At 39.8% G+C, this 25,471-nt stretch overlaps 2 protein-coding genes across 2 annotated transcripts; both read right to left on the reverse strand.

The window, feature by feature from the left end:
• Positions 1-224: 224 nt before the first annotated feature.
• On the reverse strand, positions 225-4,418 carry LOC133316352 (subtilisin-like serine-protease S). Its single transcript, XM_061518080.1, has 11 exons — positions 4,341-4,418; positions 4,034-4,125; positions 3,800-3,897; positions 3,342-3,494; positions 3,159-3,270; positions 2,409-2,952; positions 2,216-2,310; positions 1,440-1,679; positions 1,228-1,342; positions 877-1,084; positions 225-772 (listed from the first exon to the last, which is right to left on the reverse strand). The coding sequence occupies exons 1-11, from the start codon at positions 4,416-4,418 to the stop codon at positions 225-227; spliced, it is 2,283 nt and encodes a 760-aa protein (XP_061374064.1).
• Positions 4,419-6,009: 1,591 nt separating this feature from the next.
• On the reverse strand, positions 6,010-24,412 carry LOC133316357 (protein SUPPRESSOR OF K(+) TRANSPORT GROWTH DEFECT 1). The gene is made up of 8 exons (XM_061518090.1): positions 23,597-24,412; positions 23,026-23,131; positions 8,469-8,667; positions 7,106-7,174; positions 6,942-7,016; positions 6,734-6,832; positions 6,488-6,643; positions 6,010-6,379 (listed from the first exon to the last, which is right to left on the reverse strand). Exons 1-8 carry the CDS (start codon positions 24,066-24,068, stop codon positions 6,254-6,256), a joined length of 1,302 nt encoding a protein of 433 aa, XP_061374074.1. The 5' UTR covers positions 24,069-24,412; the 3' UTR covers positions 6,010-6,253.
• Positions 24,413-25,471: the final 1,059 nt, after the last annotated feature.

Below are 25,471 nucleotides of genomic sequence, written 5' to 3' on the forward strand. Positions count from 1 at the left end.
CACAAGAAATTTTATTTTGCCATGACTCGGAGAATATGTGCAGATAATACTGGTGAGTATGTTGTGATGTATAAAGATTCACTCTTGCTAAGGGAGAATTGGTTACATAGAAATCCTCAATGATATCTATTGATTTATTTTTTCAGAAAAAATAGTTATATAAATACATTTTCTTTAGGTGTAATAAACCCAATAATAATAATCCAGGCAAAGAAGCAGCAATGCTAAGTAGATAGTACAATGAGACCAATAGGACTCCTAACCCTTTGAATGCCATTGTTCCATGTCAAGGCACCAAACACAAAGTTTCCATTGCTATTCTTGAAAGGGTTGAAATCAATCCTGAAAGTTATCTTCTCTCCTGTTTTCCAGAACTTAAGCTCTGATGGTGTAACTTTAACATTTACACCAGATGGATTTTCAACACTTGCATAATATACTGTTGGTTCTAAACCATAGTAAGTAACTGTACGATATACAGATAAACTTCCATTCAAATTGGACACACCAATTGATGGATAATTGAAGTTGTAGGAAGCTGTAGGAGATTTCTGACATTGAGTAAATTCCCCAGTGAGGTTTTTAAGTTGTGCTGGGCTTGCCTCATTGCTGCAGAGAAAATTGAGAACATCTTGGGAATTAAAATCATATACTAATCCAGGATTTAGTGATGCAACAGGGTTAACATGTCCAGATCCATAGTCAAAAGGTGTGGTTTCAGTTCCATTTGGATCTCTTCCTATGAGGCCATGTGTGTTATCCATAACTGTTGCTGTAACATCATAACAAAGGCATTATTAATTCCTGACAATTACAAAACATCAATTCTCATGGTTTTGGTTGTTGCCAGGGACTTCTATAGCACAAACAACTTACCTGTTGTCATTATTGCAGACATTATGGCTGCAGGACTCCATGAGGGGTGGTAAGATTTTATAATTGCTGCAACAGCAGATATGTGTGGACAAGCCATTGATGTTCCTGAAATGATGTTGTAGTTGACAGATTGTTGTTCAACTGTGGCTTCAGCTGCCAATGGAGACCATGCTGCCAAAATATTCACTCCAGGTGCTGTGATGTCAGGCTGCATAGTTGGATGAGATACACTATTCAGCATTTATAAGCATAGCATCAAAGTTCAACATTATATCCTCTTTATTGTTTTATGCCAATGTAAAGTTTCTGCAGTGCATGCAGGTTTAAACATTGTCAACTGTGTTAACTTGCCTTAATAATATCTGGTGTTATTATATTTGGCCCCATGGAAGAAAAAGCTGCCACTTCTGGTGCAGGTTTTGTACCAACAACAGTTATTGTTGGGTAGATTCTAGCAATGGGATTCCTGACACAATAAAAAAGCATTAGCAACAATGTTTCACCGACCAATCTTTTGACAACAAAGTGTGACTACTTATATATGCTAAATAGTGTAAACTCACTTCTCTGTCTTTATATATGCTTGAAGCTCTTCTACGGCATCCTGACCAATGAGAGTGCTAGGGATGACAAACTGAAAACCAATATCTTTGGCATTATGATCAATAAGTATCATTCCAACACCCCCACCTTGCTTTACTATTATGGACTTCTCTGGTCTGTTATCCCTGATTTCGTCAATTGTACAGATCACAATTTTATCCTTGATTAAGGCAGGATCTAGAGTATTGTTCTTGCAGAAGCTGGTAACAAAAGAAATCAAATAATTGGGATTAAGAAAAAAAATTGAATCATGGCACTCCAGTTGTCTTGGGTTCAATCATCACCCTCAAATGGTTCCCATACATTTGTGCAGAATATGGGAATTCAAAGTAATTACATTACCATATGACACAAAACACAATTATGAGAAATATGGGGATTTCGGATTTTTTTTCTTTTTGAAATCAAACAACACATGTGATTCTAAATGTCCAAAAAAGTTTTTGCTAAGGGTTTAATGATATGGCAGATAGGGAGTCTAGTTTTGTATATCTTCTAAAAGAAAAAAGTTTTAGATCTTACAACAAATATTGTCTCATTTTCCCACTAGATTGTGACAAAGGAAAAGGGATGGGATTTCTTTATCCTAAATTTTCCTTATACATGCTACAGAAAATATGAAGAGTTTTGTTTAATTTAGCTTAAAGAGTAGACACCAAGAAGCAAAAAGTTATGTAGAATCTGAAACAGGAATCAACAATAAAGTTTGTGCTTTGCCATCTAATGCATAAGATACCTTGCATTTGTTGCTGGAACTCCTGCAGCTGCAGCGGCACTTCCATATATCAAACCATAAGAATGCTCCATTTTTATTGGATTCAAAGAAGAACCCTGAAGGCACATAAACCCGTCTTAATATACTGATACTGAAATGTACTATTTTTTTATTTGGGTTATAATTTAGATATGGTTTGTTATTTTGACTTCACCTTTAAAACCTTTGAATTACCAAGGTAGATATTTGAACTGAATTCCCTGTCTATGGTGCTAGCAGCAACAGTGAGGATCCAAGGAGCAACATTGCATGCAGTACTAGGAAAAACCGAGTTTCCAGCTGAAGCAGAAACAAGAATACCCTTTTGGAATGCATGGAATGATCCAACAGTGACTGCATCCTTGAAGTAACTTGGCTGAGGAGGATTAGGGCCAAAAGAAAGAGATAGTATGTCAACCCCATCATGAATGGCATCATCCATGGCAGAAAAAATATCAGCATCATTGCAAAACCCAAACCAACAAGCCTTGTAGATTGCTAGTCTAGCACTTGGGACACCACCTCTTGCAGTTCCTTTGGCTATACCAAATAAACTTGCATTAGCAACAATGGATCCTGCAATAGTGGAAGCAGTGTGGCTTCCATGTCCATCACTATCTCGAGCTGACCGGAAGAAAATCTGGTTAACAACATCTTCCAGAGGACCACCAAGTTCTGCCTCCAACCCTTTTGAATAGAACCGGGCACCAATAATTTTCCTGAAATATCCAAACCTCATATGAGATGACATGGTTGGCTATGTGCTAAGTTTTCATATAAATGATAACATGTCTACGTGGGAATTCGAGTGTGACTAGTAAAGTTTTATGTTGGTTAGGAATGGATTAAACAATGAATATATAAGTTAAAAAGACCCATAAACTCAATGTGGTGTCGAGTATTGAATTACAAAATGTGTTCTTACTTGTTGCAATTGGCTAGTGTGAAATTTTTACCAGTAACACACTCTCCCTTGAATTTCTCGGGCACAGGACCTAATCCATAATCAGTGAAGCTTTCGGATTCCGGCCACACCCCTGAAAACCAATGTTAAGTTATTGTAATCCAAAGGAAAGAAAAAAGAGAAAGTGTCAAAGAAAGTAATTACCAGAGTCAATGACACCAACAATGACATCAGATGCGCAGTCCAGTGTTATATGGTTGCTCTTGTAGACAGAGTCTAATCCAAGAAAATCCCAAGAATGTGTTGTGTGGAGCTGATTCATTTTGCTCTCAAAAACAGACACAACCGAGTCATATTCTGAAACATAAATCAAAACATCCATCGGAATAAAAAGGGACACAATCCGTTTACAAATTTTTTTAAATTTTTTTACAATTTAGACTGTATTCTCCCGGGAGAACATAGTGTAATTTATAAAAGTTTGTATTCTCCCGAGAGAATATAGTGTAGTTTGTAAGAATTTGTAAACAAAAAAGTTTGTAAATATAACCTGCCCCGAACAAAAAATACTGAATTAGTCTTCCATCTCTTATTGAAAGTGCTTCCTTGTCCAATATAGTGGAAGGAAAAACACAGAAAGATATAACACTGGAATACAATACCTGCAAGTTGATTAGCTTGCTCTGGTGTAACCATGGCCGAGAAGCCTCGAAAGCTTTTACTATAGTGGTGTACTGTTGCTGCCTTTGCTTCACTGAGACTGAAAAATGAAAAGAATTTGTACATTTTAGCCTATATTATTCCGTTTAGAAATGTTCAGACATATAAATCAAGCTTAAAAGAACACTGGTAGTTATAATTATTTCCAAGATTTTGTCTTAAATTGAGTGCCATGCCTTCCAGTGACTGAAGCTAGCATATCATGGTTTGCTGCTATTACTGATTCTGAACTGGGGTGTGAATGCTCTCCCATGTAAACTATATAATGCTGTGTCAAGGCAAATCACAAAGTTAGTTTAGTTTTATGCTAGTAGTTAAGTGCTACTAGCTAGTATTGTATTGGTTTAAGGCCAGAAGAAAACAAACAATAAAGTGATATAGCTCATAAGCTGTAGATGCATGCAGCTCACGTAGACAGCATGCATCAAATGAGTTTAGCAAGGATTAGACATGACCAATATCTCCACTCATAGCACTGATTACCTTTGGGGTGGATCCATTCACCACAGTATATCCAATAAACAAGAGAAGGGTGAAACTTAAAATTTTGGAAAACCCCATGATATGCCAAAAGTCGAGGACACAAAGCAGATTAGGAAATGCTGATTCTTTTATGGTAGGTGATTCGCTCATTTTATGGCCAAAACAAACTAACTTATATGTCATATATAACATTAAAAAATCAGTTGCCGGCTTTATATGTTTCTGCTTATAACTTAGTGTCCATTTGGGATTCTATGAAAAGTAAAATAAAATTTAAAAAAGGAGGTAAGATAAATGGGAAAAAAATATCAAATGTTACTTTAGATAACTTTGTCTAATGTTCATTGAAACAACGTCGTTTTGGGGTTGAAAAATAAAAAAATTAGAATGATAAAGACTATTATAACCCTGAAATAAATTAAAATTACAAAAATACCATGATTTCCGCCCCAAAACGACGTCGTTTCGGTGAACATTAGATAAAGTTATCTAAAATAACTTTAGAAAAAACAAACCCAAGATAAATATATATTTAATAAGGGTTTATCTAATCTCATGTTACATGAGAGATGCTATCTTATGTTATAGAGACACATGTGATGAGATCCACTATCTAAAAAAAAAAAATGTCACGGTTTTCGATGGGTCTATAGGAGATAAACTACATGTTACGTAAGAGTAGTTTTTCCCATTTAATAAACTAGCAGCATTTGGACGAATTATAAACAGCAATTATTGGATTCATATTTATATCATTCACAACTATAACATTGGGAATGGATACGGGTTTACAATATTTAAAAATTCAAAGGATTGGTCTTCCCCTTGTCCGAACTCAAAGTGTGTTATGGACGAAAACAAATTGCATATGCTTACAAACCAAAAGCTATAGTACATTTCAGATTAAAAAAGGAAAGAAATAAAATAAAATAAAAGCTATAGTACATTTCTACAAGTTAGAGTAGCTAAAATGCTTAATCCTTCGATTCTTTATGCAGACAGACACGTCAGTACAAAATTGCTGGTGCTGCTTAGAACACTTTATACCTGCATACCAAGAATGGCAGAGCCAATGAAAATTGGCACAACTGGTCAAACCTTTTACTTTTGATTAACAGCTTTCCCTTTTGATAGACAATATGTAATTTCACTTTAAATCTTTAACTAAGTTGATGATCTTCTCTGGCATTCGAGCATGTCTCCCTTATCTCTATTAACTAGAAAGCAACTACATGTCACTTCTTTACGTCTTCACTGGCCTCAGAATGCCGTCCTACCGTCAAACAAAGGTGGCAAAAGAGATACTAACTTTTTTTTTATTAATATTCATGTATTCTTACTCTGTCGTTATCCAGCAGTTCCTGCTCTTCTCTGTTCTCGTACCTAATAAATTTTGACCTTTCAAAGAATTTCTTCACAGATATAAATCAAACTTCGGATAATTTATATGCATTCTTAGGAATAATTTGAATAACAAACTAATCTAATCACATTTGGTTAAACAACCTGTTCAAACCAGATTTTATCATTTAATGAATATCCTAATCGGCATCTTTAATAATGAGATTAGTTTCTCTTACGGCAGTAACTTGGTGAAGTATAGCAGCTGAAAGAAACTGAAAAACACTCAAATCTGTGACTGTTTTAAAATTTGTGAAACCCATTTTCAAAATGAAGACCATCACATGCAACCAGCATCACATACAATTTATTTCACTGATCATTTCAGATTCTGTTATACACAATTTAGGAGAAGTAAAATGAGTATCCACTTCCGTACAAGAGGGAGGGGATTTCACATCCCCAAAACTAGAATAAAAAAGATGCATTTCACTTGATTCAATAGCTAAGTAAATTACAAATCATAATATATTTAAACCAGTGTGGATCCTTGAAGTCAAATTCCATCGGAATTAACCTTCCTCTCCGAACTCCTTCGTGAATCTCTCATGAACGTCAAGGTCAGATTTGCTTACTGTAGGTCTTTGTCTAGCAAGTACCTTGTCAAAATCTGTTCTCGATATAGGAGGAGGAAGGATCTGCATAGCAAACAAAAGCATAAAAACTCTTATCCTCCAATTATCATTCAGAAAAAGTTCTGTCATCCTACTGTCATCAAAATATGCAGTATCTTGATTCTTAAATACCTCAGAAGCAAGTCCTTTCGTAGCAAGCTCCTGCATTGTGATTTGTACTGCACTCTGTTGCTTTGGTCCACATGGGATCCACATACCCTCAGGATTTTTAAAGAAAAACATGGCATCTTGGGTTTTGCGAACAGGTTCAAATAAAACATCTTTCACCTATAGAAGAGGTCCAAATACCTTAACTTGAAACTATTCTAAATAAAATGATAATTGCAAGCATTTATTTCAGATAGAAGTCAAACTTACACAGACTGATATATCTGAACCTGAAAACCCCTCTGTCTTGCGAGCCAAGTGTTCAAAATCACTTTCAGTCAAGTTATGGGGAGTATCTCCTAGATGCACCTGTGTAATTTATCAAGAAAGAAAAATACATGGTAAGACCGTTTGCTAGGTTCCCATAACCCAATAAGACTCATCCTTCACTAAACATAATCATGTAAAATGCCCTTGCCTTGAACATGTGTTGGCGAGCCTTCACATCTGGCAGTGGAATGTATATACGCTTATCGAATCGCCGCCTTATTGCCTGCAGTTACAACTTACAAGTTGATTAATCAAAACAGTATCTCGTTGACTCAATATGAGAACCAAAAAATAGAACTATTTTTTTCTTACCTGGTCTAGAGCATACGGAGTATTTGTTGCTGCAAGAACGAGAACTTTCTGATCATTGGTTCCTACACCCTACAATATAAAGTGGATAAACTACATCATGATTGGAAATACAGACGAAAAAAAAAAAAAGAACTGAAATCAAAGCTGTTAGAAACCTTGACTCTTCTGATTTAGTAAAATAAGGATCCATGATAATAGTAATTACTGTTTAGAAAATTTGTTCAATAAAGAATGTCAAAATGAATGATACCAGTAAATAATAACTGATATGCCAGACATATTTCGACAATAACATGTGTTATGGATCAATATAATAGGCCCTTCGCAATTGGACGCGCGGTCCAGCCCAAACCACCTCTAGGTGAGAAACCCTCTATAAAAGGGGAGTTTCACCTCACAAGTATGCATCTAAAACACTTGTTTCTGTGATGTCACTATGCACACATACCACTCCCTCGGGCTCTCTGTCACCCCATCGTGCACAGTGGTCTCCTGCTCCTTGCAGTCGTTTCTTCCATAGACACCATCAATCCAAGATCCAACATCAACCTCTGATCCACTAAGATCAAACAACATGCATTTGGCGATGAAGTTTTTTCTTGGGAGAGAGGGACCCAAGGGACAGAATTTTCTTTTTTTGAAAAAAAAAATGCTATTCATGTTCGGCTTAAGAGAAAGAAGCAAAATAAGACAAGATTACTTCTAGAATAACTAAATTGAAGATAAAATCGTTAATCAGAAACTGTGTGCAACATTCTGGATGACTAAAATCTACCAATCAAGCTACTTTACAAATTTGGACATTCTAAAAAATAGAATAATACAATAATCAAGTCTTGCCTTGGCTAATCAAGTTAAGTGATTATGGACACCAAAATAAAAATGTAACAACTGCAAATGCTTACACCATTTGAAGATTGAGTTATTTATGTCAAGAATCACAATTTCTAAGGACATACTTATCTAGGATTTCAAAGACTCGGGAAACAAACAAATCCAAAAAGAAAATCAAGAATAAAAGATAATGGATATAGATATAAGGAAATATGCACAATGGTAGAATACTAAAAGAATTTTGCAGCACAAGAAAAATCAAGGATGAGAATTGATGGAATTATAGTGTTTAGGTCAGAAAAGGGGGAGATAGAGAATAAAAACTCTAAATAATATTCTTAAATTTATATGGTATGTAATGATGTGATAAAATACTAATACATTGGTCCTATTTATATTTATAATAATTGAAGCTACATAAACTGCGACTCAGACCTCTTTACTTGTTCAGGATAAAGCAATTTAAATGTCCACTAAAACCAATTACTATTATTAACATATCCCCACCACGGCACCATAAATGTATTACCTGCATTTGCACCAGAAGTTCAGTTTTAATTCGTCTTGAAGCTTCACTCTCATTGCCTTCTCCACGCTGACCACATAGAGAATCTATTTCATCAATAAATATGATAGATGGTGCACTTTCACGAGCCATTTGGAAAAGATTTGAAACCAGCTTTTCACTTTCACCCATCCACTTTGAAACCAGGTCTGATGAAGAAATACTGAAGAATTCGAAAGTTAAAAATATGCTGGAAAAAAGCATGTCCAACTATGGACCTACATTCGTAGGAATATAGAAGACCATTTTTAAAACAAAGATTACATAAAAAAATTCCTGCAGAATGATTATAATTAACAATATACATAAAAATTGCATGCAGGAAAGTAAATTACAATCATACATATAACAAAATACCAGAGTAAAAACTTATACACCTAACCTTTTGCTTGGATAGGGGAAGTTGAGGGAGATGAAAATTGGAAGAAAATACAATGATTCTCCATGGATGGACTGATAGCGGAGAGAGGAGAGAAAAAATTACTCATTAAACCACAACTAGCAAGGGTGAGATGAAGGCAATCCTTATACGTAGTCTTACCCCTTGCATATTTGCAAAGAGGGTTTTTTCGGGATTCGAACCTGTCACCTTTCAAGATGATAGGGAGAGAAAAAGGGAAGAAAACATGATGTTGTATGAGGGCAAAATTTTCATCAAAAGACAAAAACCTGGGCAAAGCGAGAGAAAGGGATAGGAAGAAAAAATGGATCCTAAAAGCAAAAGAAACCTAGCATTTCTCAAACACAAACACATAATCTAATAACTCATGTAGACAATTTTCACTCATCAACCTTTATAATTGTAAGTTGTAACTCAAACCACAAAGTGAATTTAGGCAATAAATCCCAGACACATTGTGAATATGTTACAAACCTAGAGACAGCTTCTAAGTTTCCAGAGAGAGATTGGTATGCTTCCAGCATACTATGTTTTAAAGGCCAAAATAAGCATGGATTTGATTTAAATTGATTCAAAAGACATATAATTGTGATAAAGATTGCTAATCCACTCTCAGACTTACTCTCATTAAAAATCTCGTGTTTGTAGGAAAATTTACACTGAAAAGAGATTAAACTACAAGAGCAAAAGAAGGAGAGCTTCTGTCCAGCTGCACCTGCAGTGCCAACTAGGCGCTGGAAGCGCCAAAGATACAATTATCTTATGTTTCACAGCACTCATAGCGCCAGGGTGGAGCTACCAGCACCAATAACTTCAAAAAGCCTCCATTTCCACGCGAGAATGGCGCTAGAAGCGCCAGAACTTCGAATCTTCCATGTCACTAGCGCGGGAATAGCACTATCAGCGCCAGAGTACAAATAAGCTTCTGTTTAGCGGCGCTAGCAGTGCCAGAACCGCGCCACTAGCGCCAGAGGCACGTGACACTTTTGTAAATAGAATCTGAGAAGATTTGATGGGGATTTGAAGGAAATCACTTAAGGGATATAAAAGCAAAGATAAGGAAATCAGTGAGGGACTTTTGAAGGGTTGAACGTAAGGAGATAAAGGAGCTGGAAATTGGAGAGTTTCAGAGAGGAGAAGACAAAGAGACTTGAAGATTGAAGTAACTCTGGAAGATCATCTTCTTCTTCTTTCAACTTCATGACTTCATCTATTCTTTTTTACTTCTTTGTTTTGTTTAATCCAGCTACGTCTGGCTAATTTTCTTTTGTAGTTAGGGACATGGATCCGAATCCTTGTTTGATTTAATTCTTTTTATTAATAAATTGTCTCTCATTGTTTGTGTTTCCCTCGAATTGCATGTTTAAATTCTTGTATATCTTGATCAATCATATAGGAATAAAGAGGGTTAGGATTCACAATAGACATATTGAGATCTTGACAGGGGTAGAACACCAATTCTTGCAGAGATAAGAAAAACAGAGAAAAGAAATTCAAAAAAAAATATAATTGAATTACAAGAAAAGAACAAAGGAGAGGATTAGAGGATTCCCTTCCAAGGGTTTCCATTTACAATTGAGCCGCTGCTTTGTCTTTCAAAATCCAAACTAACAAATCTGAATATCTGACTAACTCCCTCTTACACTTCTTCTCCTATTTAACTATTGAGAATAGAACTAATTGTTCTTTCCTGCTCAAACCCCAACATACCTAACTGTCTGCTTAACCTTGGAAGAGAGTGAAGCCTCTCCAATTGCTCCACACTTTCGTTTCCTTTTTGTATTTCGTTTCTTTTCTTTTTTCCAGAACTTGTAATCTGATTCTAGTGATGATGAGCGGTTGGAGGTGTAATTGTCTCTGAATCTATTACTACTTCTATACTGTATTTTAGACCTCAGATATATAAATATATCAGAATCGCATTTCATTTCCAGAATTCATTGTGTGCTCTTTTGATTTTTTGGTTGGTCCATAACAGAAACTTTATGATCTAATTGCAAGGTATGGGACTTGAGTCCCACATCGGAAACGGGAGGATGTGGTGTGGGGTTTATATGGACTTGGGGCTCTCCTAAGTCCTACCTCATGAGCTAACTTTTGGGGTGAGGCTCTCCAAAGGTTCGTCTCAATTGGTATCAAAGCCTTTCACTATGTCTCCTGGTTGCAATCAAGCAGCGCGGATGGTGACGCTGATATTGCAGTGTTCGCCCAGGGCTAGTAAAAGACTAGTGCAAAGCGAAGCCTGCCTGGGCGCCGAGGTGCGAAGCATGATGGAATGTTACGATCTAATTGCAAGGTATGAGACTTGAGTCCCATATCGGAAACATAAGGGTCTAGTGTGGGATCTATATAGACTTTGAGCTCTCCTACCTCATGAACTAGCTTTTAGGGTGAGGCTCTCCTAAGGTTCGTATCGAAAACCCACATCCAAGTCTGCTGGAAATACAGCTTCCGCATGATGACTCCTTGCTGCCATCTTCGGCCAAGAGATGTGAAATATTGGATGAATTTGAGCCTTCTTTGGGGGTTGCAGCTGAAAGGTAACAGAACCAGTTTGCTTGAGTACTAATAGGGCCTATAATATCTAGCAACCAGCTTTGAGCGCTGCCTCAAAGGCATGGAACCTTGGTGATGGGAAGCAAAATTTTCATTTACCCTCCTTCATGAAGACATTTACTAAGATGAATTTGGGCATAGCCCTTCAGGTAAAAAATCAGACCCAGTATGCAAATTCCAATTCTGCCCTCCCTCCTTTCTCCTTTGCTTGAACCAAATCGTCTACTCTACTACGTACCTCTCTAGCACCCACCCATGGCAGCTCAGCTGCGAACATTCCATTGCACACTGCAGGTGAGCTCGACTCCAGTGAAAGTGGGGACGTTGGTGGACTTCGTATAACTCGCATCTCCATGGTTGCTGTGATAAACTTCTTCAGCCTCTGCTCCACTATCATGTCATCAGTACACCAATCCAAATTCAGCGATAGACGCTCGGCCAGCAAGTTCAAATTCCAAGGCCCCAATGCCATCGATGTCCCCAAACACCTCCATTGACAAATCTGGATCCATTGGTTTCACTGGAGATTTCCGTTTCTTCTGATGCATTGTCATCTCAACCAGAACTATATTTATGAAACCATGAAAAATTGATACATCTCCACGTTGTCTTTTGCCTCAATCATCTCCATCATAACATTGTCTTTTGCCTCAATCATCTCTATCATGTTGTCGGACTCAAGTGTCTCTACCACTAGGTCATGCTCGCATTCTATCTCTGCATCTGGTTTTGGTTTTGAATCTGACTCTTCTTGAATCTTCTCTTACTTCACCTGGTGAACCTTAGAGTTTTCCAGCCTAGCAATGCTATCAAAATTGGGCAATTCAATCTTTTATTCCCAAGAATGCGTTGTGTCACTCAATGTTGTTAAAACATAGAGTCTACATAGAAACGGTAGGAGTGAGCAGAAACGTAAAATCGTAAAAGAAACGTAAGAGTTTACTACATACCAAATGTTGAGATATATAGTCCCACATTGGTTGTATGTGCAACTAATATAGAGTTTATAAGGTCTTGGGCACTCCTACCCTTTAAGCTAGCTTTTGGGGTGGTGTATCCCAAGGTTCTTTACATGGTATCAGAGCTTTCGATCCGAGGGCTCTGCTTCCGCATATATATCCTTTCCTTTCTTATTTACTGTCGTGCATCATACCGGCAAACCCTTTTACCGCCATGCATCATACCGGCAAACCCTGTTACGGCCGTGCATCATACCGGCAACCTTTTTCAACCCTCCGAACATTGTTAGACCCTTTTTCGATCTCAGATCGTCATCCTCCTTCATTATTTGACCGGAAAACATTGTTCACATCGCCAGAAACACTGTTCCGTCACTGTTCATCACTGTTCCGGCCACCATTCCGGCGAGAAACCACGCGATCAGGCTCCCCTCACGCCGGCGACCGTTTCTGTCCAAGACCCGTCCCAAACGGCCGCGGCACGCGCCCCCACGCGCCACCACAGCAGTCTGCGCGTGGCCCTCACGCGCCACCTCTCACTGGCGCGTGTGCACTGTTCCAGCCACTTTTCCGGCCGAACCAAGGCAGACAGGCTCGCCTCTGCCTCCTCATTCCAGATCTGGTGTCCGTTCGTTGTGGGCTCTTCCGTTCGGGGGTTTCCAGTGCAAAAGTTGCTACTTTGTTGCCTTTTTGCGTGACTTTTACCGGTTTTTTTTTTTTGGTCGTCTGATTGCTGTTTCTGATGGAAGGAACCAGTAAACATCCTTCCGGCATCATTTCAAGTGCTATTCCATCTATCACAACTCTGAAATTGACCGGATCTGCCACTTACAAGACCTGGTTTACCGGTCAGGGCCATGACAAACATCTCACCACTAAGACGACTGATATTTCCAAAGATCAGACGTCTGAATGGGAGAAAGTTGATGCTCAGCTCCTCAGTATTCTTTGGCAATCCATTGATTCATCTCTTATCAATATTTTCATTCCCTTTGAGACCTGCTAAGATGTGTGGACGGAAGCCAAAAACCTCTACACCAATGATATTCAGCAACTTTATTCCATTGTCTCCCAGATGATGGATTTGCGCAAATCACCCGAAGCTCGTATGGAAGTTTATGTTGGTAAGATTCGTTCTTTGATGCAGGAATTTTTGGCTATGTTACCTCATGCTGCGGATGCTACAGTGTACAGGACGCAAGTGGAGCGTCTCTTTACGGTTGTGACTCTCTCTGGTCTCCCTGACGGATTAGAAAGTGTTCGTGAGAACATAATAACCAGTACTGAGATTCCCAGCATATCCCAGACCTTTCAGCGCCTTCTGAATCTTCAAGATAAGGTGGCCCCCGCACACGTGCCAGCTACTGACTCTACTGCCCTCTTGTCTGATTCTGCTGCTTTAATCTCTCGTGGTAATTGGAACAATGGTGGACGCGGTCGTGGTCGTGGACAAGGCAGTCGCGGGCCCATGACATCATATGGCCCAGGCGGGCGCAGACAGACGACGTCATATGGACAGGGTGGCCGAGGACAAAGGCCTCGGTGTAATTATTGCCAAAATCTGGGCCACATTGAAGAACGTTGCTACAGAAAGTACCCTCACTTGAAGCCACCACATATGAACTTTGCTCAAACAGATGTTGTGCCGCCCTCTACCGGATCAGTGACTATTTCCGCTGCAGACTATGAGGCCCTTCTCCAAAAGAGTTCTTCTCAGCCACCTGCTCCAGATACTGGTAATCATGTTGCTTGTTTTTCTCAATCATCTCTTGGACCCTGGATAATAGACTCAGGTGCTACTGATCATCTTTGTGGTAATAAGGATCTCTTTACTTCCCTTACCTTTTCTAATAATCTTCCCTCTGTTACTCTTGCTGATGGCACCAAGGCTCCTGCTCGTGGCATTGGGCAAGCCAAACCAACTCCCTTCTTGACTTTAACCTCTGTTTATTACATCCCTGGCATTCCTTTTAATTTAATTTCTATTAGTCAATTGACCCATTCTCTTTCTTGCTCTATCACCTTTTCTAAACAGTCTTTTTCTATGCAGGATCCGGGTACGGGGAAGACGATTGGAGCGGGCAGTGAGTCACGAGGTCTCTACTATCTGCATGCATCCTCTGCTCCAGTTGCATGCTCTCTCACAGAGTCTCCTGAGCTTCTCCATAGCCGTCTGGGTCATCCAAGTCTCTCGAAGCTTCAGCATATGGTTCCTTTTTTGTCAGGTCTTAAGTATTTGAATTGTCAGTCTTGTCAGCAGGGAAAGCATACTCGCTCTTCCTTTGCTAGTATAGTCAATAAGAGAGTTGCTGCTCCCTTTTCTATTGTTCATTCTGATATTTGGGGTCCGAGTCGGACTATGTCAGTTTTGGGTTTTAAGTATTTTGTAACCTTTATTGATGATTTCTCCCGTTGCACTTGGGTTTATTTAATGAAAAATCGTTCTGAGTTATTTTCAATTTATCAAAAGTTTTGTGCAGAAATAAAAACTCAATTTGGTGCTTCTATTCAAATCTTGCGCAGTGATAATGCAAAAGAGTATGTGTCTCTTGAATTTTCTAAATTTCTAGATACACATGGGACGATACACCAGACTACCTGTCCCCACACTCCACAACAAAATGGAGTCGCTGAACGTAAAAATAGACATCTAGTTGAAACTGCACGTACCCTTCTCATTCATATGAACGTCCCACTCCGTTTTTGGGCAGATGCTATTATCACCTCATGTTTCCTTATCAACCGCATGCCCTCTTCTGTGCTAAAATGGAGTCCACAACAAAATGGAGCATTTATTCAATCAATTTCAGACCAAAGATCTTGGCAGACTTCGATATTTCTTGGGGATCGAAGTTGCACAGTCTAGGCGGGGCATTTCCATCTGTCAGAGGAAGTATGCACTGGATATCCTAGATGAGACTGGCATGTTAGGCTGTAAACCCATTGATACACCTATGGACCCCAATGTTAAGCTATTACCAGGACAGGGGGAGCCACTGCCAGATCCTAGTCGCTACCGCCGACTAGTTGGAAAATTTAATTATCTTACTGTGACAAGGCCAGATATCTCCTTCGCAGTGAGTGTTGCAAGTCAATTTCTTGATTCTCCCTGTGACTCCCATTGGGATGCAGTTGTTAGAATTCTCTGATATATTAAAAAGGCGCCAGGAAAAGGTTTATTATACACAAATAAAGGGAGTTCAGAGATCTCTAGTTATTCAGATGCTGACTGGGCAGGTTCTCCTTCAGATAGACGATCCACCTCAGGGTATTGTGTTCTCTTCGGAGGAAATTTGATCTCTTGGAAGAGTAAGAAGCAAACTGCGGTCGCCAGATCCAGTGCGGAGGGAGAATATCGGGCAATGGCAAATGCAACCTGTGAGCTCATCTGGCTGAGACAATTGCTTAAGGAACTCCATCTCTGTGAACAACGGCCTATGAAGCTCATTTGTGACAATCAAGCCGCTTTGCATATATCCTCTAACCCAGTCTTTCATGAGAGGACCAAGCATATAGAAATTGACTGTCATTTTGTTAGAGAAAAGATCCAGTCAGCGGAGATCGAGACAACATTTGTCAATTCCAATGATCAACTTGCGGATGTATTCACTAAAGCTCTTAGAGGTCCCCGAATAGATCATATTTGTAACAAGCTGGGAGCTTTTGATATATACGCACCAGCTTGAGGGGGAGTGTTAGAAATAATATTAGTCTATTATTATTAGATTAGTCTAGATTGTGGGCTTAGCCCATTAGGTCTTTTAGTCTCTATAAATAGAGAGCCTTCTTGTACAGTTATACACACTTGAATATACAATAATATTCAGATTCAACTTGGTATCAGAGCTCTGGATCCGAGGGCTCTGCTTCCGCATATATATCTTTTCCTTTCTTATTTACTGCCGTGCATCATACCGGCAAACCCTTTTTACCGTCGTGCATCATACCGGCAAACCCTGTTACGGTCGTGCATCATACCGGCAACCTTTTTCAACCCTCCGAACATTGTTAGACCCTTTTTCGATCTCAGATCGTCATCCTCCTTCATGATTTGACCGGAAAACACTGTTCACATACCAGCGTCGTCAGCCTGCACCTCCTCCGACTTTGCCTCTTGATGACTCATCGCCCTATCCCGTCGGCTCTTCTCCTCCGGATCCTCCATCAGAGACTCCTCCCATTGCCCTTCGGAAAGGTATTCGATCCACTCGAAATCCTCATCCCCTTTATTCTATCTTGAGTTATGACAGACTTTCTTCACAACATTTTACTTTTGTTTCTAGTCTCTCTTCTGTTTTCATCCCTAAAACCACAGGTGAAGCACTATCTCATCCAGGGTGGCGCCAGGCGATGCTTGATGAAATGCAGGCACTTCACTCCAATGGCACTTGGGGTCTTGTTCGTTCTCCTCCCGGGAAATCTGTTGTTGGTTGTCGATGGGTGTTCGCAGTTAAAGTTGGTCCTGATGGCACTGTTGATCGCCTTAAAGCTCGCTTAGTGGCCAAGGGATACACACAGATCTTTGGTCTTGATTATGGGGATACCTTTTCTCCTGTTGCTATGATGGCTTCTGTTCGCCTGTTTCTTGCCCTTGCCGCCATTCATCACTGGCCCCTTCTCCAACTTGATATTAAGAATGCTTTTCTACATGGTGACTTGCAGGAGGAAGTTTATATGGAGCAACCACCAGGTTTTGTTGCTCAGGGGGAGAGTTCTGGAATGGTATGTAAACTTCGGAAATCTTTATATGGCCTGAAGCAATCTCCTCGGGCCTGGTTTAGCCGCTTTAGTTCAGTTGTTGAATCCTTTGGCTTAATCAGAAGCAAAGCCGATCATTCTGTCTTCTACCGGCATAGCTCTTCTGGCCAGTGCATTTATCTCCTGGTCTATGTTGATGACATTATCATTACAGGCAGCAGAATCAGACAAGAGGGCAATAGAGTCAATAGCTGGCACGTGTGCGGGGGCCACCTTATCTTGAAGATTCAGAAGGCGCTGAAAGGTCTGGGATATGCTGGGAATCTCAGTACTGGTTAGAATGTTCTCACGAACACTTTCTAATCCGTCAGGGAGACCAGAGAGAGTCACAACCGTAAAGAGACGCTCCACTTGTGTCCTGTACACTGTAGCATCCGCAGCATGAGGTAACATAGCCAAAAATTCATGCATCAAAGAACGAATCTTATCAACATAAACTTCCATACGAGCTTCGGGTGATTTGCGCAAATCCATCATCTGGGAGACAATGGAATAAAGTTGCTGAATATCATTGGTGTAGAGGTTTTTGGCTTCCGTCCACACATCATAGCAGGTCTCAAAGGGAATGAAAATATTGATAAGAGATGAATCAATGGATTGCCAAAGAATACTGAGGAGCTGAGCATCAACTTTCTCCCATTCAGACGTCTGATCTTTGGAAATATCAGTCGTCTTAGTGGTGAGATGTTTGTCATGGCCCTGACCGGTAAACCAGATCTTAACGGAGGTAGACCAGGTCTTGTAAGTGGCAGATCCGGTCAATTTCAGAGTTGTGATAGATGGAATACCACTTGAAATGATGCCGGAAGGATGTTTACTGGTTCCTTCCATCAGAAACAGCAATCAGACGACCAAAAAAAAAAAAAAAAACGGTAAAAGTCACGCGAAAAGGCAACAAAGTAGCAACTTTTGCACTGGAAACCCCCGAACGGAAGAGACCCACAACGAACGGACACCGGATCTGGAAGGAGGAGGCAGAGGCGAGCCTGTCTGCCTTGGTTCGGCCAGAAAAGGTGGCCGGAACAGTGCACACGCGCCAGAAACACTGTTCCGTCACTGTTCATCACTGTTCTGGCCACCTTTCCGGCGAGAAACCACGCGATCAGGCTCCCCTCACGCCGGCGACCGTTTCTGTCCAAGACCCGTCCCAAACGGCCGCGGCACCCGCATTTTGAATCTGAATATTATTGTATATTCAAGTGTGTATAACTGTACAAGAAGGCTCTCTATTTATAGAGACTAAAAGACCTAATGGGCTAAGCCCACAATCTAGACTAATCTAATAATAATAGACTAATATTATTTCTAACACTCCCCCTCAAGCTGGTGCGTATATATCAAAAGCTCCCAGCTTGTTACAAATATGATCTATTCGGGGACCTCTAAGAGCTTTAGTGAATACATCCGCAAGTTGATCATTGGAATTGACAAATGTTGTCTCGATCTCCGCTGACTGGATCTTTTCTCTAACAAAATGACAGTCAATTTCTATATGCTTGGTCCTCTCATGAAAGACTGGGTTAGAGGATATATGCAAAGCGGTTTGATTGTCACAAATGAGCTTCATAGGCCGTTGTTCACAGAGATGGAGTTCCTTAAGCAATTGTCTCAGCCAGATGAGCTCACAGGTTGCATTTGCCATTGCCCGATATTCTCCCTCCGCACTGGATCTGGCGACCACAGTTTGCTTCTTACTCTTCCAAGATATCAAATTTCCTCCGAAGAGAACACAATACCCTGAGGTGGATCGTCTATCTGAAGGAGAACCTGCCCAGTCAGCATTTGAATAACTAGAGATCTCTGAACTCCCTTTATTTGTGTATAATAAACCTCTTCCTGGCGCCTTTTTAATATATCGGAGAATAATGCAGTTGGGAGTCACAGGGAGAATCAAGAAATTGACTTGCAACACTCACTGCGAAGGAGATATCTGGCCTTGTCACAGTAAGATAATTCAATTTTCCAACTAGTCGGCGGTAGCGACTAGGATCTGGCAGTGGCTCCCCCTGTCCTGGTAATAGCTTAACATTGGGGTCCATAGGTGTATCAATGGGTTTACAGCCTAACATGTCAGTCTCATCTAGGATATCCAGTGCATACTTCCTCTGACAGATAGAAATGCCCCGCCTAGACTGTGCAACTTCGATCCCCAAGAAATATCGAAGTCTACCAAGATCTTTGGTCTGAAATTGATTGAATAAATGCTCTTTCAACTGATCAATCCCGGTCTGATCGCTGCCTGTAATGATAATGTCATCAACATAGACCAGGAGATAAATGCACTGGCCAGAAGAGCTATGCCGGTAGAAGACAGAATGATCAGCTTTGCTTCTGATTAAGCCAAAGGATTCAACAACTGAACTAAAGCGGCTAAACCAGGCCCGAGGAGATTGCTTCAGGCCATATAAAGATTTCCGAAGTTTACATACCATTCCAGAACTCTCCCCCTGAGCAACAAAACCTGATGGTTGCTCCATATAAACTTCCTCCTGCAAGTCACCATGTAGAAAAGCATTCTTAATATCAAGTTGGAGAAATGGCCAGTGATGAATGGCGGCAAGGGCAAGAAACAGGCGAACAGAAGCCATCTTAGCAACAGGAGAAAAAGGTATCCCCATAATCAAGACCAAAGATCTGTGTGTATCCCTTGGCCACTAAGCGAGCTTTAAGGCGATCAACAGTGCCATCAGGACCAACTTTAACTGCGAACACCCATCGACAACCAACAACAGATTTCCCGGGAGGAGCACGAACAAGACCCCAAGTGCCATTGGAGTGAAGTGCCTGCATTTCATCAAGCATCGCCTGGTGCCACCCTGGATGAGATAGTGCTTCACCTGTGGTTTTAGGGATGGAAACAGAAGAGAGACTAGAAACAAAAGTAAAATGTTGTGAAGAAAGTCTGTCATAACTCAAGAAAGAATAAAGGAGATGAGGATTTCGAGTGGATCGAATACCTTTCCGAAGGGCAATGGGAGGAGTCTCTGATGGAGGATCCGGAGGAGAAGAGCTGACGGGAAGGGCGATGAGTCATCAAGAGGCAAAGTCGGAGGAGGTGCAGGCTGACGACGCTGGTATGTGAGGAGAGGACGATCTGCAGGTATGGAGGTAATGGGTTGCTCCTCTAGAATAGGGTCACCTGCAGCTGGTAAAGACAAGTCAAGAAAAGGAACAGGAAGGACCTGATCAACCTGTGACACTTGAGACGGAGTAGAGTGAAAAGGCTGCTGATCAAGGAAAGTGACATCAGCAGAAACGATATAACGCTTGAGATCAGGAGAATAGCAACGATACCCTTTTTGAAGACGTGTATACCCAAGGAAAATACATTTGAAGGCCTTGGATTTCAACTTGTCTTTACCTGGAGTAAGATCATGAACAAAACAAGTACAACCAAAAATATGTAAAGGCAGAGGGTAAGAAGGTAAGAAGTACAACCAAAAATATGTAAAGGCAGAGGGTAAGAAGGTGCTCCGGAAAACAAAATATTGTGGGAAACATCATTATTTAGCACAGAAGAGGGCATGCGGTTGATAAGGAAACATGAGGTGATAATAGCATCTGCCCAAAAACGGAGTGGGACGTTCATATGAATGAGAAGGGTACGTGCAGTTTCAACTAGATGTCTATTTTTACGTTCAGCGACTCCATTTTGTTGTGGAGTGTGGGGACAGGTAGTTTTGTTGAGATATATAGTCCCACATTGGTTGTATGAGCCAACTAATGTGGAGTTTATAAGGCCTTGGGCACTCCCACCCTTAGAGCTAGCTTTTAGGGTGGTGTATCCCAAGGTTCTTTTACATGGTATCAGAGCCTCGCAGCCCCCCACTTTCTCTTGTGGAGTTTCTTAGCACAGGTAGGCTGGGCCTGTTGCATCATCCACTCTTCATGCCCAATGGGCTCTTGTGTGAGGGGGCGTGTTGATATATATAGTCCCACATTGGTTGTATGAGCCAACTAATGTGGAGTTTATAAGGCCTTGGGCACTCCCACCTTTTGAGCTAGCTTTTGGGGTGGTGTATCCCAAGGTTCTTTACATGGTATCAGAGCCTCGACGCCCCCACTTTCTCTTGTGGCGTTTCTTAGCACAGGTAGGTTGGGCCTGTTGCATTGTCCACTCTTCAAGCCCAATGGGCTCTCGTGTGAGGGGGCGTGTTGAGATATATAGTCCCAAATTGGTTGTATGTGCAACTAATGTGGAGTTTATAAGGTCTTGGGCACTCCTACCCTTTGAGCTAGCTTTTGGGGTGGTGTATCCCAAGGTTCTTTACACCAAAAAAAAAATATCAAACATATATAAAACCAAAACACACCAATACATAAGTCATCACAAATTTGTATGTTGTCACCTTACTCTTCTATAGAAAAAGAACATGATGATATTTTAAATTCTTTTAAAAATTTAATTTAATCATGAAAATTTAATAAAAATTAATGTGGTGGTATAGTTATTTTCAGAAGACTAATTTACGATTCAAAATTAGAAAAATTTCATAATCACTTTTTTAGCCAAAAATTAAATGGATGGGCTTGGATAAGTTGTAACCGGTTATAGGCCTAGTGCGATAAAAAAAAAAAGAATAAGTGTTGCCTCTTGCAATTTCTGGCCACACCACACGTGAAGAAGTAAACATTTTTTCAATTTGAATACCATCACTCACCTCACGCTGGCACAGGTGTTTCAGATTTTCGAACTCTTCGCCACCATTCCTCCCAATGCCCAATCCCTCATGTCAGTCTCACCCACACTTCTTTATTCTCAGATTTACGAACTCTTTGTTTTTGTGATTCGATTTTTCTTCTCTTCGTAGGTTGGAGCTACAACGCGATAAAAACATTTTTTTTCAGTACTGAGTCAACTCATAAACTCAACGAGTTTACCAAGTCAACTCGGCGTTTGAACCGTTTCTACACAAATTCCATTCCTACCATCGTTCCAACATGTTTTTGGACCACCAAAAACATAGAAACGGACGTTTCTACATTTGGAAACGACGTTTTAACAACACTAGTGTCACTGCCATGCTCAGACTCACTACCATTCCAGTTCACGTCCACCTTCTTGGTTGCATGCTGCAACACATTTCCCCAAAGAATTGTTCGTTCATCTCCTCATCCTCGAGAACAACCCCCACTTTCTATCCACTTACTCAGCATGTGCTTGATCTCTCCCATCCTTTTAATATTTCCCGTGTTCTCAAAAGATCACACCGCTCTTTCCTCCTCAGAAATGAGTTCCAGCATCTTCATCAAACAGTTCAGCATATGCTTAAGCTTAGAAACGCTGGAATCCCACAAATGAGGCTGGAATCCATCTTCGTCGATCACCTTATTCAAGAACACTACTGAATTCTCCATTTCTTCCTACTGGTCAGACCAATAGTCACAAACCCAGAGATGGTTTCTAGGTTTTCAGAGAGATGAGAAACACAGAAAAAAGAGATCAAGAAAAAAAGAATTGAATTACAAGCAAAGAACAAAGCACAAAATTATATTCCAAGTGTTACCCTGACAACTGAGCCACTATTCTGTTTTTCCAAACTAACAAATCTGAACATTTAACTAATTCCCTCTGTTCTCTTCTACTCCTATTTAACTACCTGCATAGAACTGCTCTTTCCCGCTCAAACCCAACATGCTTAACTACCCTAACTATCTAACCATTCCTTCCTTTTGTCCCTTCTAGTGTACATTTTCAGGCCCGCTCCCCATCATGCTGATATCTAACTTTAGTGAAAAAAAAAATTAATAATAATCATGATGATGCTGTAGATATAAAATCATCCATATGCACTTTCATCAAACAAACTTAGTTTATTACACAGTTTAAATAATAGAATAAATTTACCTGAAAAATGTAGAATCAGCTTCTGTTGCAACAGCCTTGGCCAAATATGATTTACCGGTTCCAGGTGGTCCGTACAACAAAAAAGCTCTCCAAGGTCGTCTTTTACCTGAAACAGACAGTGCCAAACATATTAAACAATAAACAAACCACAAGAGAAAACAGAAGATTAAACAAACTATATCATATCCAGCTCCTACAACATAGACACATGCAACATCCAACTAAGCTTATTTAGAGCACAAAAGAATGTCCCAATCAAATAGCACTCGTTAAATTCTTCCTTATTCTCCTTGCATGCATTTAGAGCACGTTAGAATTATGCTAATGTAGTAGTAACAACATACAAAATTCAATTCGTTGTAATTCTTCTACCACCTCTACCTACAAGATTCAATTCTGATCTTAAGAGAGAGGCCACATCAATAAAACTCCAATTCTTTCTCAAATCTCTTCCAATCTTGAACACTATTTTCTATCAGTTATCAAAAGCATCATCCACAGCAGCTATGACATTATCAAATTAGCAACTATCCAATTCCAAACCCAATTCAGCAACAAAAGAAAAACTCACCAGTGAAGAACTGAGGGAACTTCACAGGCAAAATAACCGCCTCCTGCAACGCCTGCTTCGCGCTTTCCAACCCAGCGACGTCGTTCCACTTCACATTCGGTTTCTCCCTTATGATCGCCGAGTTCAGCCCAGCACGAAGCTTCGCCTGCTCAGGATCCTCTCCGTCTCCACCATCACCATCCTTGGGCTTCGTCTTGGGCCGCGTGGCGACCGCAGCATCCCCGTTGGATGCCGGGCCAGGCCCACCGTCATCAAGTACGGCCCGGATCTCCTCGGCCCGACGCAGATACTCGGTGAATTTCTGGGTTATAGCTTCCTTGATCTTAGGGTTCTTCTCGTACTTGAGATGCGTTTTGAAATACTCCAAAGCGTTCATGTACAAAGGGAACGCCTTCGCGTAGTTTCCGGCATTATCTTCTTGTACAGCTTGCTTCACGTACTCTATCGCTTGCTCTTTGAAATTGCTATACATGTTCTTCTTCTTCTGGCTATCAACAATAGCATAGACGAATCGAGAGGGATATTTAGAATTGCGACCTCAACGTAAACCCTACAGCTGCGACAAGATTATATATAAGGTGAACAGATAGGGGAATTTTGGGATCGAATTTTATTTGGGATTTTGGAAACCCTAAAGATTTTTTTATTTTTTTTTTTTTTTTGGGGTGGGTGGGTAAGGATCTGAACGGGAAAAGGAGGAAGAAGGAGAAACGTTGATGGTTTGTGTGTGTGGAAAGCGAAAGCGTTTGGGGCTGGGAATAAGTTGGGAGATGGCGAGTCAGAGAAGAGAATGTTCTTCTGCGGAATGTGACCAGAGTCGAACTTTCCTTCAGGTAATGCGTAACGCGTTGCGTTTCGAATTTTTCTTTTCTTTTCTTTTTTCTTTTAAGAGTAATTTGTAAGGATTCAGTGTTTTGTCATTTTAAATGATATAAGTTATGTCATTTTAGGAGGGAGATAGACACAGAAAAATAAAAATCATGGGAGGGAGAAAGTGAGAGATTTTTTTTAATTTAAAATTTAAATAAAAAAAATTGTGTCTGTCTTTCTTAAAAGGACAGAGTGTTATGTCATTTAAAATGACAAACATTTTTTCCAATTTGTAAACGAGGAACATGAATTTGTATTCAGAAAAACATTCAACTATGACTAGGGTGTAAATGGGCTAGGCTAGGCTTTGACTTAAATAGGCCAAGTCTGTGTACAAAAACATTGGGTATGGCATGGCCTATTAGCCTGTGTAGGCTTCATATTACAAGTCTGGCCTGATCTATATTCAAAAAATAAAAGCCTTGACCTAAGGTTGTTAGCCTGTTTAAGCTTATTAAACATTCAACAATTAAATGAATAACTAAAATAATATTATTTTATTCAAAATTATTAAATAATAATTTTATTTATTATATTTTAAATAAATAATATGATATAGGCCGGCTGTAGGCTTCTAGGCCCGACATGTACAAAAAAAAGCCTATGGCCTGTTTTCTATATAGGTTTTTTTAAAAACCTAGGCCTATTCTATTTTACTACTTATAATAGGCCAAGCCTGGCCTAATATAGTCTAGGTCATAGGCCCCTGTAGCCGGCCTAGCCCATTTACACCCCTAACTATGACAACAACCAAAAAGAAAAAAAAAATATTTTCTATTAATAAAAAATTAGAAAAATGAATAAATGTATTTGGAGTGAAAAAAACAAGTATGTTTGCTGATAAGTGAATAATAAATTAATAACATCACAGTTATATTTTATAATAAAAAAAATTATATTGCTTACCAAAAAATTATTATATTTACAACTTATTTTTGTTTATAACATTTTACAACCATATCTTAATCGTCAATCAACGGTTATCATTTATTGTGAATTAATAAT

Source organism: Gastrolobium bilobum, unplaced genomic scaffold (genome assembly GCF_033153095.1).
Source record: "Gastrolobium bilobum isolate Gb01-03AN ecotype WA unplaced genomic scaffold, APGP_CSIRO_Gbil_v1 utg682, whole genome shotgun sequence".
NCBI classification, from domain to species: domain Eukaryota; kingdom Viridiplantae; phylum Streptophyta; class Magnoliopsida; order Fabales; family Fabaceae; genus Gastrolobium; species Gastrolobium bilobum.